The following is a 17,037-nucleotide window of genomic DNA, read 5'->3' on the forward strand; positions in this document are numbered from 1 at the left end:
TTTTCTGTGTTCTCACTTGACAGCATAGTAAAAATGTTCAGAGTAGGAGTCCTAGCCAAAACATCTAAGATTTTTGAAATGAAGAGACTCGTCCTGCTGTTGGTTCCAGACATGTTACCCAAGGCAATGACCCATTTTCAAAGCATATTATTTGAAGTACGTGCATGTTTTTATATATAGTCCTCTTCTTTGCATTTTTCCAATTACTTGGGATCTGCACTATGTGTTGTTTAAGATGTTTTGCAGTCGAATGCCTTTCAGTGTGAAGGGATGTATTTACTGTTGCTTGTTTCTGTTGTTTGGTAGTGTGGTGTTTTGTGGCTCAGATGTTGGAGGTGCTGGCCGTCTGACCCCAACTTGGCAGGTTTGATCTTGGCTCAGTCGGGTGGTATTTGAAGGGGCTCAAATACGTCAGCCTTGTGTCGGTAGATTTATGGGCACATAAAAGAACTCCTGCGAGACTAAATTCTGGCACCTCGGCATCTCTGAAAACCTTAAAAGCAGTTGGTGGGATCTAAAGTTAGTAACATTATTATTTATATTATTTATTTTTAGGAACACAAATACCCACTCCCTGAGCTACTTATACATCACCCGATAGGGCAGTTCTTGTTGTGTCGTCGTCGGTGTCGCCACTATCACTACAGTACTTCCCCCACATTCCTCAATCTTTATTTAGCTTCCTAAGTTCTTCCTACATGCTTAAGTTAGACAAAGATTTTGACATAAATGTCTTATGGCTGGGAATCATCTGAAATTAGGCATACAAAATGTGACACTGTTACCTAGCAAGCGTGCAGGCTGAAAGTGAAGTATTGAGGAACATATACTGTAGAAGGCCCTTTTGCCAAAGAAGACTCAACTGATACTCTGGAGCAGCCATTCCCAAGCTGTAGTCCGCGACCCCAATCCAAGGGGCCCACAATAATAATGTAAGTTGTAAGTGTTTTAAGAGCGAAATTTTATTGTACACGCAAAATTCATAGAACATTATTCTAAATTTAGGGACTATGTCTACAGTGTTGTATAACTTACATACAGTTCTTGTTGAAAAATAAAGACGGAAAAATAGCTTATAACAATAAGGAAAATGCAGAAATTATGGCGGAAGCATTTAACAAGCTTTTGAACAGTGATGAACCTGAAAATCTCTTATTAATTGATACACATACCCCGATAAAAACCAAACCAGAAAATATAAACCCACCTACAGCAAAAGAAGTTCAATCTGTGCTCAAGGAAATGAAGAACTACAAAGCATTTGGAGAAGACCAGGATTTGTAGAAATGTGGAAATACGCTCCTCCGTATAATATTACAAAACATATGGATATCAGAAAATTTTCTGGAACAATGGACAAGAGTTAGGTGAATACCAGGGGCGGGGGGCTTCAGACCTTGGAGAAGCTGCTCTGAACAAATAATAACTTTGAAGCTAATCATGGCATATTACAGAAACAAAACAAGCACCTTTCAGTAATGTTTATAGATTTCAAGAAAGCTTATGACTCCATCCACAGACCATCATTATTAAAAATTTTAAGACATTTCGGAGTTCATCCAAACCTAATCAGATTGATTGAACTTACTCTAACACAATTTCTAAAATTAAGTTCAGAGGAGAACTTTCTGAACCATTCTTAGTAACAATTCATTTAAGACAGGGTGACGGATTGTCACCTCTTTTTTTTAACTGTGCACTAGAGTACGTTATGAGGGAATGGTACAAAAACAACTTGGAAAATATAAAAATTGGAACCCAGAAGGATATAAAATGCATTTGAACTGTCTAAGATTTGCTGATTACCTAGCTCTTCTGGCCAGTGATATTCAGGAAACAAAGCAACAAATAAAATCTTGACCGGAAATAGCTCAAAATAATGGTTTGAAAATGTAGTTTGAAAAAAATCAGAAATTATGCTAACTCAACTTCTGCTTGCAAACAAAATTAAGCTGGGAGAGCAAGAAATAAAAATTGTAGAAACATGTAAATATTTAGGTGAATTAATCACATATAACATGAAAGAGAAACCAGGATGGCAAAATAGAATAGATAAACTGGTCACAGCACAGCATGTTACCAAGAATACGTATAATAAAAAGTATCTCTCAGTAGCAACCAAAATGAAACACTACAAGTAGATAGAATAGATAAACTAGTCACAGCACAGCATGTTACCAAGAATACATATAATAAAAAGTATCTCTCAATAGCAACCAAAATGAAACACTACAAAACAGTCACCCGGCCACAAATTACATATGCATGGGAAACATTATTCAAAACAACAAACACAGTTGCAATAGATAGAGTACTCAAGTTAGAAAGGAAGAGAATGAGAACCTGTTTAAATAAAAATTACCAAGTAAACGGAGTCTGGAGACTAGCTTCCAATGAAACAGTTTATAAAGAAATAGAACCTATGACTAGCACAATGAAAAAGGAACAAATATCATTCTTGGTGCATCTAATGCAGTTACCAGAAAATAGAATCAGTAGAAAAATAATAGAAAAATTATGGAAGAGTAAGAATAATATTAGATGGATCACAGAACTTCAAGAAGACATGAGAGATTTACATATTACAATAGAAGATTTAAAATACAAAACAAATACATTCAAGATATTGAAAGATAAACACACTAGACTACAGACAAAAATCAACAAGCAGAGAATGGGAAGAGTGATTCCAGAAGCTGAAAGAAAATTACAGTCAGAAAGGATGAAACAGTATTGGGCTGACAAAAAGAAGAAAAACCTCCATCAACCTGACTAAAGTAGTCCTATATTGGCTAAAAAATTAAATAAATAACATGCAGTTCTTGGCCGATAAATGGTACAAGTTTGGCAGTATCTTGCGAAGACCTTGTGCCACAATTCCATGTCCCTGATGAACTTTTGGGTCTGTGACATCACCTCATCATCATCATCATTTCCCATTATCCAGCTGTAGCTGGGTAGGGGCAAATATGGTTCCTCTCCACTTTCTTTGGTCTTTCCTGTGTCCCAGTCTAGGTTTCTTTCTCTAATACTGCGTTGGATTGTGTCCTTCCATCTCGATCGTCGTCGTCCATGGCCTCTCCTTCCTTGCATTTGCATTTCCATTACCTTTTTTGGCATTCTTTCATCACTCATTCGCTTTATGTGCCCAAACCACCTTAATCGGCTCTTCCCTATTCTACCAATCATTTTTTCCACTCAATATTTCTTCCCGGATTTTCTCATTCCTTATTTTGTCTCTTTTATTCTTCTGTATCATACTCCTCAAGAACCTCATTTTCGGCTGCCTGTATTCGACTCTCATCCTCCTTTGTCATTGTGCAAGTTTCTGCTCCATAAGTTATTACTGGTACGTAATACACCTTATACATAGTTTCCTTTGCTTCCATTGGCACATCTTTGTCCCATAACATGTTTCTTACACTATGATAGAAGCCGCTTCCAGCTTGAATCCTCTTACTAATTTCAGCATCCAGTCGAGCATTCTCCATTAACACGTTCGCGGCCGCTCGGCTATCGGCAACCATTACCGTGGTACCGTAATACTTTTTTTGTTTAAAGGAGTTCATTTCTGTGTCCTTATGTATTTTAGATTATTATTTTAATTATTTCAATATTATTTATGTGCATACGAGCCATGACGCACGCGCTGTGTTAGCAGCACTACCAATGCACTTTTCGCCTTCGGTGCCGTTTGACGCAGCATGTGCGTCATGGCTGGTAATGAAGTGGAACGAAGAAAATAATGTTTTGTTCGATTGTAGAACTTCTTTACAGCAGAAAAATAAGGTTTTGAACATTTCACACAAAAATACTGTGCAGTAGAATCTTATTGTTGCTGTGTGAACACTGTATACTTACATTACTCCATCAACATCATCATCATCATCAGTTTTCCACTCCAGTTGCCTGGGTGTGGTTTACGAGCTCTCTCCACTTCTGTCTGTCCATGTACCACTCTTCTCTCAAGATGACATCCCAGCTGACTCCTCTTGTTCCTATGTCCTCTTTCCCTTGGTCCAGCCATCTCTTCCTAGGTCTTCCTACTGGTCGTTTTCCGGCCACGACTGTGTGTAGCCATTGTTTTGTTGTCCTTCTATCGTCCATTCGTTTGACATGGCCAAACCATTTCAAATGGGCCCTTGTCACTTTTTCATTCAGGGATGGGTACGCACCAGCTTCCTCCCTTATTCTTTCATTCCTTACCCTGTCCCTTTTTGTCTTCTGTACCATAGTTTGTAGGAACTTCATTTCTGCGGCTTGTAGTTTGCTATCCACTTGTTGGGTTGTTGTGCTGGTTTCTAGGCCATATGTTATTATGGGGGTGAAGTATGATTGGAATAGAATCTGCTTTGATCTGAAGGAAACTTGTTCGTTCCAGAGGAGGTACCGAACTTGATGGTAAAACTGAGCTGATTTTTGAATGCGGTTGTTAATCTCATGCTGTATTCTATTATCACTTGAAATGATGCACCCAAGATATTTATATTGGTCTATTGTTTTCAGCTGTGTACCTTCCAGCATTATTTTTCCTTTCTTCTTCTGTCTGTTGACAGACATAGTAACAGTTTTCGATTTATTTATTGTTAATCCGTGTGCTTACAAATGTTCATTCCAGGTGTTCAACCTCTCTGTATATCCCCAAATTACTACATCATCTGCAAATGCTTAATTTCTTTCATGACTTCATCCATGACGGTGATAAAAAGTAAGGGTGAAAGGGTACTGCCTTGCTGCACTCCTTTAGTGGTTTGGAACCAATCAGAATTACCGTTTCCTATCTGTACGCAACTGCAGCAGTCTTCGTAAAGCATTTAAACTTTCTGGATAAGCCCTTTGGGTACATTTTCCTTCCTTAAGCATTCCCATATAGTCTTCCTTGGAACACTATCAAATGTTTTTTCGAGATCTAAAAACACTAGTGTTAAGTCTTTGCCCTTCTCCCAGTATTCTAAGTGCAAATATGAGATCGGTAATTGATCGGTGTTCTCTGAATCAATATTGTTCTTCCTGTAGTTGTGGTTCTATTATTTTCCTTAGCCTTTTTTTCAAGTATTTTCTCAAATATTTTCAAACCATGAGACAATAAAGTGATCCCTCTATAATTGCTACATTTCTTCCGGCTTCCTTTTTTGAAGAGAGGTATTATTATTCCCTTTTTCCAATCATCTGGGACTTTCCTATCCTTCCATATTGCATTAATTACTATATGAAGCCACTGTATTCCTATTGCACCAGTTGCTTTGATCATATCTGCACTGACTTCATCAAATCCTGTTGATCTTTCTTTGGGCATACTATTAAGGGCCGTCTATACTTCCTTCCATGTTGACGGGCTCTCTTGGTCAGGCTCATCATTGCAGCTTAAACTGACCTGTGTGGTTACATCATTGGAGTCTTTCCCAGTACTGTTGTTTATCTGTGAAATCAGTCCAAGCTTTCTGTTTTTCTTCGGCCACAATTTTCTTTACTCGTAGCTTCTGATCTCTGTATTTCTGCTGTAGATCATTTTCTCTAGATTCATTCCTTTGACTTCCTTTTTGCATTTCTTTGTCTCTGGCTTTCCTGGTTTCATTTTTCGCTTTCACAGCAATATTCACCCGATCTTTCCACCAAGGAGTTTCTTTTGCCTTCGTTTTGCTATTAGTTTTACCACAAACTTCTACTGCAGCTTCGACAATGCTTTCTTTGAATCTAGTCCACTCGATGTTGCCTTCTTGTAATGCATCTGATGGTAATTTATTGCTCACGTTTTTTGTGTATTCAACTTGTTTCTCTGCCTTCTTTAGCTCCCATGTCTTGATTTTTGGTTTCCTGTATTTCTGAGGTCTATAAATTTCAATGTACTTTATTGTTGCGAGGAGAAGTCTGTGGTCACTGTCCAGGCTTTCACTTGGTATAACTCTGACATCACATATGGTCTTTCCTGCTTCATTGTCTGATATAAAATAATCTATCAGAGTTTTAGTATCTCCATTCCAACTGTATCTTGTTAGTTTATGACTTAGCTGCTTCTGAAACCAATTGTTGTTTATTCTCAAGCCATTCTTTGCACATAGATCTAGAAGACTTTCTCCTTCTGGGTTCCTGTCTCCATAACCATGTGGACCTAGTACATTTTCATATCCAAGCCTGTCTGATCCAACTTGAGCATTTAGATCTCCCATTACTATGATATTTTCCTCTCGTTCTATAGCTGCTTCTAAATCAGTTCGGAATTGTTCTTTTTCCTCTTCGTTACAGCCAGTCTGTGGGGCATACACCTGGACTACTGTCAGCACACTTTTGTTAAGCGAGATGTTCAACTTAATAATTCTTTCATTAACATATATTACCTCACTGATGACATCAATGTCCTCTCTTAATATAAAACCTACACCATTTTTGGCTTCTGTTTTATTTCCATTCCAATGTAGTTTGTATCCTTTTCTTAGCTTTTTTGTTCCTCTTCCCTTCCACTTTGCCTCACTCAGGCCAAGAATACAGAGGTTCCTCCTTTCCATCATATCTATCAGCTCCTCGCTTCTGCCAGTCAGGGTCAGGATATTTGTTCCAATTCTGTGTTTAGGACTCTTTCTTTCGGGCTTCTTCTCAGAACATCGTACTTGAACATCAGCCTTACGGTCATCATACGTTGCAGATGTTTGAGAAGATGTGTCTATCCGGTATTTTTGCGTTCCGAGGCTCGTTTTATAGTTGAAAGCAATCGATATAATCCTTCAGTTGACTTGTTAAGCCTAACACTGCTGGGGATTTTCTGTCAGGGGTATTCTCCCTTAGCCTTTAGCAGTCCCTTACCTCACTGCAAGGCAGCAGCTGATGAATTTATGTGTCATTTCCTACACAAGGGTCTCATCAAACCTTCTAGGGGAAAACTCCTCCACCCGTAGCTGTTGGTCTTCCCCTAGTTTGTCGGGTGCAGTGTGCTACTTTTCAGTGACATTTCCTCGCAAAAATAACTCTCACCGGGCGAGTTGGCCGTGCGCGTAGAGGCGCGCGGCTGTGAGCTTGCATCCGGGAGATAGTAGGTTCGAATCCCACTATCGGCAGCCCTGAAAATGGTTTTCCGTGGTTTCCCATTTTCACACCAGGCAAATGCTGGGGCTGTACCTTAATTAAGGCCATGGCCGCTTCCTTCCAACTCCTAGGCCTTTCCTATCCCATCATCGCCATAAGACCTATCTGTGTCGGCGCGACGTAAAGCCCCTAGCAGAAAAATAAAAAAATAAAAAATAACTCTCTGCAAATGCATTACATCAAGTTACAATGTTATTCAGCAAGTTGCCATCTGCAAGCAAGCGAAAATAATCAATAGGTTTCGTGTCACTTGGCAGTGGAACCTTCATTCCCGGCCGACCAATAAAGGTTATTTGTTTCATTGAGCACGAATCTGAACTCCAAGAAATGACCCCTGAAATATTGCCCATGTTATTTGGCGGGAGATTTGGAGATGAGATATTACTTACGTCTTCCTCATCTTCTGTAATGTGAGAATTGGGAGTAGACACTCGACACACACATCCGTGATTAAAATTGTCACTCAGGTGGCTACAGTCACTTTTATCACTGTCATCACTATCAATGCTGTCACTGTCAATAGCGTTCAGGAGAGCTTCCAGACTATTGCAAATCGCCTGTTTATCCCGCTAAGACGGGGTTTCTTCCGGTGAGAATGTTCTGAAAGTTCACTGTTCCCTCTTGACATCGCGGAAATGTATGCCAATTTGTAATGGCTACAGAGATTGTAACTAACAATTGATCTGATGCCCGGATGGCGCATATATTAAATAACACCTTAACAATGCACAGATAAAAGGTCTGTTTGTTTACATACATATTGGCGGAAAAAATAGCTTTAATATTTGGCGCGGAATGTGACACGTGTGTCGTCATCGGCCGCAAACTTATTAATTCACTCTCCAGGTATTTGAACGTCTCCACTACTTCCAGGGGCTTGCCTGCAAGTCTAATCTGACCTTTTCCTTCTTTCTCCCCTCTAGTCATAACAAGAGTTTCTCTTTTCTACACTTATTTTCAATCCACATTCTTTGATCTTCCCATTCACCACATCCAACTGTTCTTGAACATTCATGTCCTCTTCTCCCCAAATCACAATATCATCTGCGAATAGCAACATGTTCATTTCTCTTCCTCCATATGCTGCTTTTGCTGTTCTCATGATGTTATCCATTACTACTGTAAACAGGATTGGCGATAGAACACTTCCCTGTCTCAGCCCACTAGTGATTTTGAACCAACTTGTCCTGCCATCTTGTGTTTGCACGCAACTACAACATTCCTTGTATAATGCCAGGATAATTTTTATTAATCTCTGTCCAATTCCTTTTTGCACCAGACTGTCCCAAACTTTAGTCCTGGGGACACTGTCATATGCCTTTTCAATGTCAATGAATGTCATCACCATATCATTCCCATACTCCCATTGCTTTTCCATTAGTTGCCTCATAATGAAAATGGGCTCTATTGTTGACCTTCCACTTCTGAAACTAAACTGATTTTCCTGTATCTGATTTTCAACCCTCAACCTTATCCTACTTTCCAGTATCCTCCCCATTTAGCTACATGGGATATCAGAGTAATTCCCCTGTTTTTCTTCAATACTTTCTTATCACCTTTCTTGAAAATTGGGATGATTATTCCTTTTTTCCCAATCCTCAGGGACCTCCTTATTCTTCCAGACAATCCTGAGAACTCGATATGTCCACTGCAGACCTACAGCTCCAGCTGCCTTTATCATTTCCAATGAAATTTCGTCTATTTCAGCAGTTTTTCCATTCTTCATCTTTCTTACTACCATTTAAATTTCATTAATAATTTCTTTATCCATTTCTTCATCAACTAAATGCCTTTCACCAGGCGAGTTGGCCGTGTGGTTAGGAGCGCGCAGCTGTGAGCTCGCATCCGGGAGATAGTGGGTTCGAACCCCGCTGTCGGCAGCCCTGAAGATGGTTTTCTGTGATTTCCCATTTTCACACCAGGCACCTTAATTAATTAAGGCCACAACCGTTTCCTTCCCATTCCTAGACCTTTCCTGTCCCATCGTCGCTGTAAAACCTATCTGTGTCGGTGCAACGTAAAAAAAAAAAAAAAAAAAAAAAACCTTTCCTGGTGGTCCATTGAATGAGTGTCATTAGTTCTCCTGTTTAGCAACTTCTGAAAATACTCTCTACATCTATTTCTTATTTCTTCTAGCTTTGTTAATATTATGCCAGCTTCATCCTTCACAAATCTGGTGGTTACTTGATCTCTCACCGGGTGAGTTGGCCTTGCGGTTAGGAGCGCGCGGCTGTGAGCTTGCATCCGGGAGATAGTGGGTTCGAATCCCACTGTCAGCAGCCCTGAAGATGGTTTTCTGTGGTTTCCCATTTTCACACCAGGCAAATGCTGGGGCTGTACCTTAATTAAGGCCACGGCCGCTTCCTTCCCACTCCCAGGCCTTTCCTATCCCATCGTCGCCATAAGACCTATCTGTGTCAGTGAGTTGTAAAGCAAAAAAAAAAAAAGATCTCTCTTTTTCTTTCTTAAGATACCATACAATAATTTCTTGCTGCTGCCCTGCATATTATATTTCAAATTTTTGTGTGAATAAGGCCCAGTTTTTCCTCTCTTTCTTCCTCCACTACTTTCTTGGCTATATTCTTTGCCTCCACATATTTTCTTCTACTTTCTTCAGTCTTAGATGCTTTCCATGCCATTTTCTTTTCCTTCACTTTAATCTTTACCCTATCATTCCACCAATGTGTCTCTTTGTCTTTCACATTTCCCGGTGTTCTACCACATACCTTTTCTGTACATTCAACCAGTGCTTCTTTAAATCTTTTCCATTCATCGTCAACATTCCCCATCTCCGTTCTGGTTACCAAGGGTATTATTTCCCTTTAAAATTCCTGTATGCTTTTCTCCTTCAACTTCCATACTTTAATTTTTTTCTCTCTTCTTCATTTTTTTTTTTTTAAATCTTTCCCACTTTCAATTTTCCTATCACCACTCTATGATCTCCACCAAAAGCTTCTTCAGGCATGGCTGTAACATCTAAAAGGTTCTTCTGGTGTTCTTTCTCGATGATTATATAATCAATCGTGGTCTTTGTTCGTCTGTCTCCCCAACCATGCCTTGTAATATTTTAACTGTTCTTCTTCCTAATTCAGGTGTTTCCAACAATCATTTGGTTCCTCTTGCAAAAGTCCACCAACAATTTTCCTTCTAGATTCACATTTCCATATCCATAGGGCCCTACAACATCTTCCTTTCCTTGTCTTTCCATGCCAACTTGTGTATTTATAATTCCTAGAAAGGCAATACTGCGTTTAATGCCTTTCATGATAATATACCTGTGTGAGTGTACCTTTTCTGCTCTCACACAAATGAAAACGAAGTTTAGAGGCTGAGCTTCGGTTTAGGTGACTACGCTTGCAAAACGTTTGGTGTTTGGAAAACAGGACCATCTGTCTCATTGTTCCAACAACCATGCCAAGTGAATTTTCTCAAATAATTTTCCAGATCCAGACTGTTGTAATTATTAGCCAAGTGTCACAATGTGTTATAATTTCTATGCATATATAATCTTTATATAAATAAAGTTAAATTTAAAGGAAATGAAATAGTCCTAAATTACAGTGGAACTTTGATACCTCGAATCATCTCGGGAGCTATATTTAGAGTTATAAAAATTTCGAGATATAGAGAATACCGTTGTTGAGCATGTATAGCACATAATTGAATCATATGTATCTATGGGCTTATACTTAACACATTATTTTTAACAGTATTTAAAAATATACAAACAAACTCTATTTTGCGGCATCACTTTAATTATAACCCCTATTATAGTAACTTTTTAGAAGACTGGATACGGTACATACGATAGTGAAACAAGAAACATACCTCTGTTAACACCTTTGGAAAAAAATCTGTTAAGCCTCATTCACAATGCAAACGTAACGTAATGTAAACTTAAAATTACTGTTAACTTAGAAGTTTGTGGCCATGTCATCTGATGGAACCATTCACAATGTGCCGACGTAAATTTAACTGCGAGTCCGTAAAATTAAGAGATTGCAAACTCCAAGCTCTTGCGGTTAATTTTACGTTAAGTTTCAGAACCAGCCAATCAGAGCAGAAGTAAACATTGTATTTTGTGTGCGATATGAAGACTTCTTTCGACGAAACACTTGTAATTCTCTTTCAAAATAATCTTTGTGTGTATGTATGATAAAAGGAAAAAGAATTACAAAGACGCTGTACCGAAAGTGAATATGTGGAAATAAATATGCTGTAGCAATGAAATCTGATGGTAAATGGCGGGAGACAAGCTCGCAGCGCTGGCGACCGGGCGAGTGACATCCCTGTCATAAATAAACCCAGATAAAAGTGTCCCTGTATATTTCTTAACATTATGACAGACTACTAGTTTACGTAAATTATATCATCCAAACAAATAGATCCAAACATCTCATGGGGTGTGATAGATAGGGGCATAGATGTTGGTAAAGGAGACCTTACATTTCTTTTTATTAGAAAAAGGGAATTAAATCGTAAGAAAGGCAAACAGTTCAGGTTTCATTTGCATGTACAAAACAAACTGATGAGGGTCATTTCGTACAGTAGATTACCAAAATCGCCCTGAGATAAACTTCTTTGATTAAAAGGGATGAACCCATTTTCTGCACCATTGTTCAGATCGCCTTTTCAGGTACACAGCTCCCAGGAGCAAAGCAATAGATGTTTGAAGTAATATGAATTCCGCTACCACGTTGTTTGATTCCATCGAGGTATTGAAATATAAAACTGCAAGATAGCCCCAAACCCGACTTCCGTGCTAAATAACATGGCAGTGTTTTGATTGGCTGCTGTGTACTCTTTACGTTAATGTTACGTTCCTCCATTGTGAATACCACAAATTTTTGCATTAATTTTACGGTTACGTTACGTTGTCAAGTTTACGGTTACATTTGCATTATGAATAGGGCTGTTGTCTCTTCTGTTTGTTACAGTTAACCTTTCCTCCCTTCACGTCGAAACTTCTCATCAATACCACACAGCTGAGATTCATAAATGGAGCTTATTATCTGCGACTTTGGGGGTTGCTTTCATACGTGACCGGTAATTAATTACACCCGAGAAACAGCGAGACTTCGCTGTTTTTCCGATCACTAGAAGTTTTAGTTCTTCGGTTCCCTTCATATTAGCCCCAGCATCACTGTAACCCTTTCTTTATTTGTTAACTGTTGTTCACATATCACAAATGCCATATTGTACAGTTAATGTTGCACAAAATTAGAGTTACAGAGAATTTTTTGCTTCAAGGGAGGAAATGTTTGCTTCAAGAAATCAAGAAATTCATGTAACCGAATTTCAAGTAATCCAGAAATAAATACACGTGAAGAATAGGAAAAACGGCCGGGAAATTTAAGTTGCTTCGAGATACGAAAATTCTAGTAATGGAGGTTCGAGATATTGAGGTTCAAATGAATCCAAATACAATCAAACATGGTAACATAACAAAATCCTGTTTTTTGTTTACTGAATTCAGTATGACGTTCTGTGGCTAGGGCATCCTTGGACATGATTGTGATATTCTGCGGGGGCCTTAGACACAAAAAGTTTGGGAAACCCTGCTCTAGAGAACTGATTGTGTAATTCGTAATAGTTTCATAGGCCCTGAGTTACTTTCCTCTTTTCGATGCACTGAATTTGAATTTCATTTATTGAAAGCCAGGCTGAGTGGCTTGGACGGTTGAGGCGCTGGCCTTGTGACCCCAACTTGGCATGTTCGATCCTGGCTCAGTACAGTAGTATTTGAAGGTGCTCAAATAAGTCAGCCTCATGTCGGTAGATTTACTGGCACATAACAGAACTCTTGCGGGACTAAATTTTGGCACTTCAGCACCTCCGAAAACCGTAAGAGTGGGTAGGGAGACGTAAAACCAGTAACATTATCATTTTTATATTCATTTGTTGTAGGACATAAATATTTATGATCATTTGATTTTTCAAAGGGAAATTTGAAATAATCTTTTTCTTTTCTTCTTCTCCCCCCCCGTCAGAAATACTGCATACATTTTCCCTTGTTTTTATTTAATGAGAGTTGTTGATTTTTCATCTCTTGTAGGTATTGGTGCCTTGTATGTGCGTAGACGACCACGTGTGAGAGTTGAACCTATTCAGAGTGGAGGAGGGCAAGAGAGGGGTATGAGAAGTGGAACAGTACCTACTCCTCTAGCTGTTGGCATGGGCCAGGCATGTGCAATTTGTGAACGAGAAATGGAGGTAAAAAGGTCCTTAGAATGTCACTGATCAAGTTTTTGATTGTGTTTTCCTTTGCTACTTAATTTTTTGATCTGAAGTTTTTTCAGGTAATTTTTATAACTGGTGATATACTCTTTTGAGCTGCATACCTGTTGTGTTAGTGGACAGTTTTCAAATTATGATCATCGCAGCTATTTATTTCATGGGGCATGATTCTGCTTTTGTTTTTAAAAATAATGATCCAACTAAAATCAAATCTCTGACTAAGCTCATACCTGTCAACCTTTCCGATTTACCCAGAAACTTTCCGTTTTTTAACGTGTCTTCCAATTTTCTGATTTATTCTTATTTCTTCCTATTTTTGACCAATATAACCTCCAGTTCAGCCAATAATCTTCCCATAGGATAAAGGATGAATTCTTATGTGCTTGTGTAATTTATGCTACCCCATTTTTGAGTATTTATTTAATTCTTTATTTTGTGAGTGTGTCGTCCGTTGCCTTCGTGTAGTGTATGTGCTTTACAGCTGGAGATTCGGGACGGAAATTCTCCTAAAAGCAAGGGAGGCTAGTGCGCGCTAGTGATTTGGTTAATCGAGACGAAAGAATGAGTTTGTTATTGTGTGGTCGTGCACTATTAACCCGTTGGGTGGGCGATGCGGCGAGATCCGCGGCTACAAGTCACTTGCTCGGTGGGGAACGCGGATATATCCGCTGATTCAAATTATATATTTTTTCTCAGTTGCCTGCCTGCAGAGGTTTATTTTCTTTTCAGCAGCGTATTCCGGATGAGTCTGCCCTCCGATGTGAATTTTTTCAACTATGTTCTCCCAATACCTATGTGTCATCCATGAGTTGCAACATAAAGAACGCAACTGACGTCCGGGCAAGAATGACCTAAGGCCTAATAGCTCCGCGCTGAAGCTTTAGCTCACTGCCAAATCGTCCCTGGGATGTAATAATATTGCTGTTGAAGGGATTTCTAGTGATTATGACACTGAAAAGACATCTCTGATGACATTTTAGAACTGTGACCTGATTTATTATCCCCTTCCTTCACGACTGGAGTGTGTGTTTGTCGCGAGTTACACGACATTTTATTATCGTACGCATCCGTAATATTTTATGATTTCCGTCGAAACTGCTGAGACCAGGGTTCTATTTGATCCTTTTTCTTCCTTTTTTTTCCGCTAAAATATCTGTAACGAATTACCGGCCCCCACTTAGAGGAAGATGTTTTACGGGTCATGATAAACGAAATGTTGGAATTTAGTGGAGAGAATTGTGGTATTAGTGAAGTAAATTCTGCCGAAGGGGAATTCGTAAGTGACAGGAAATTACCTGGAATAAGTACTGCAGGCTCGTAGCTGATGCAAATGTTCAGCAGTCGCAAAAGAGACGATACATGTTCGATTCCAGTTCAAGTAGCGATCATGACAGTGACAGTTGTGACGATAATACTGATTACAATCCAACCATTGCAAGTTCTTCATCAACTTATACGGAAAATGGACAAAGAAATTCCCGCTTTGATCCAAATTTCCATCGTGATGTAATGAGTGTTTTTAGGGAAAACAAAACTGAGCGAAATATTTTAATTACTTTTTTATGACGAGATATGCCAGAACATAGCTGAACAGACAAAAGATGCCAAGCAGGAAATCACACATAAAACCCAGTTTAGTAAGACGAAAGGTAGGAATCGAGATCAAGACAGTGTCCGAACAAATAAGGACGAAATAAAGCTTCTTATGGCCATACTGTTGGCGCAGGGGATTGTACAGAAACCTAAATTAGGACATTATTTCTCGCAATCGCTTGTTCACTACGCCTATTTTCTATGAGCTGATGACACAGAAGAGATTTTTCTCGCCAGATTGAGTGGCCTGGCCGGCCTCCTGACACCAACTTGGCAGGTTCGATTCTGGCCCAGACCGGTGGTATTTGAAGGTGCTCAAATACGTCGGACTCTTGTAAGCAGATTTACTGGCATGCAAAAGAACTCCTGCGGGACTAAATTCCGGACCTCAGTGTCTCCGAAAACCGTAAAAGTAGTGAGTGGGACGTGAAGCCAATATTATTATTATTATTATTATTATTATTATTATTATTATTATTATTAGATTTTCCTCCACAGCTCTATACATATCTCTGACAATGAGGTGAATAATGCAAAACTTCCTCCAAAAATATATGAGATAAATCCAGTATTTGACCACCTGTTAGCAAAATTTTCAGAAGCTTATACCCTGATGGCAAAATGTCAATTGATGAGAACCTCTTGGTATGGAAAGGATGGCTAGGATGTAAAGTTTACATAACAAGAAAACGATCGCGTTTCGGAATGGGATTATATAAAGTATGCAAAGGCGAGACAGGTTATATAACATGACCTGCTTCCGTGTGTATCATAATGAACAGCTGTAAAAGACATAACACTGTGAAGACTGTAAATACTGTAAATATTACCTGTATTGTAGTGTAATGTAGTCTGTTTATGTCACTTAGTAATTGTAGGGAGGCTATATAAACTTGATCCCTCAAAAGCGCAAACCAACATAACAGAAAATTTCGTGAGTATTATAATTTATTCCATTGCACTATGTAAACTTTAGATTTTATTATACAGAAACATTTATTTCCAGGCAGAGATTGATAGTAAACTGCCTAAAATATTCAGGTGAAAGTTATTGTATAAACAAAAACCAGAGCTTTGCTGTTAGGAAGAAGCAATCTCGATATCACAGTGTGAAAGCACTTAGTACGTTTTTGCACAAAGTATTGAAAAATTAAAATAATAGAATTTTTCAAGAATTAAATTCATTATATTCAAGTAAATATTTCTCTTTTGGCCCTTCAATAGTTCATTTTAGTCTAAGATTGTTTTTAATCAAGTAATTAAATATTTTCTTCAATCAGGGAAATCGCTCCCCACCTGAGAGTGAGCTAATGTGTACCGAGCTCCCCGCTTAAGGGGTTAACATTGTTCTTGTGCGTAGTTTCGTTGGAGTTGTAGGCCATGTGTTTTTTCTTGTGGTTCTGTGCTTTTCCCCACTGTCAAAGTCGTATGTTGATAACGTATGAAACACATTAACCTGTTTGTATGTGGTAGTCTTGCGAATTTCTGTGCATTTTTCATTCTTACTTCATAATTTTAATGAGTTGCATGTATTTCAGGGAGTTGTGTCGGTGACAGTTTCTGGTATTTTCTCTTCATGTTATGGCCAAAAAACATAACAAGTGTTATTTCAAAGTGTTCAGAGATACCTTTAAAATTAAATTTCCATTCATTTTACAGTCTAATAAAGGGAACTATTATGCATTTTGTTGCATGTGTCGGTGTGATATAAATATTATTATCCATATGTATGTGTCATAAATGAGAATGATTATGTATATTTTCTTGTAACCATTTTTTTTTATGTTTTAGTTTGAAATTTAATGGTCAATTTGCATTGTCACTGTAGATATGTATGCCTTCTATCCTGTCCATTTTTCACCTAGACCATGACATATGAGATGAAATCCAAGAATTAAAAAATCTTCCTATTTTTGATTTCTAAATGTTGGCAGGTATGTGAGCCCTCCTTAAATGCTTCGCAGAGGAAAGTTCCAAACGAAAAGGTCTAAATGTGCAAAAGATCCATACTGGAAAGTCCAGTTACTAATTGGTCCAAGACATCTAGTCTATAAACAAAAGGTCCAGTAAATATAAATGTCCAGTGTGTAAAACTGTCCAACAAGCAAAATGGTCCGTTAACCAAATACA

General features: G+C 38.5%; 1 protein-coding gene across 4 annotated transcripts in view; it reads left to right on the top strand.

The window, feature by feature from the left end:
• Positions 1 to 17,037, top strand: part of LOC136871607 (cysteine desulfurase) — a 145,209-nt gene that overhangs the window by 37,774 nt on the left and 90,398 nt on the right. For all 4 annotated transcript variants that reach the window (XM_067145059.2, XM_067145060.2, XM_067145061.2 and 1 more), the window contains exon 7: positions 13,133 to 13,290. In XM_067145059.2, coding sequence (XP_067001160.2) covers positions 13,133 to 13,290 — 158 coding nt within the window. The remainder of the gene's footprint in view (positions 1 to 13,132; positions 13,291 to 17,037) is intronic.

Source organism: Anabrus simplex, chromosome 4 (assembly GCF_040414725.1).
Source record: "Anabrus simplex isolate iqAnaSimp1 chromosome 4, ASM4041472v1, whole genome shotgun sequence".
NCBI classification, from domain to species: Eukaryota; Metazoa; Arthropoda; class Insecta; order Orthoptera; family Tettigoniidae; genus Anabrus; species Anabrus simplex.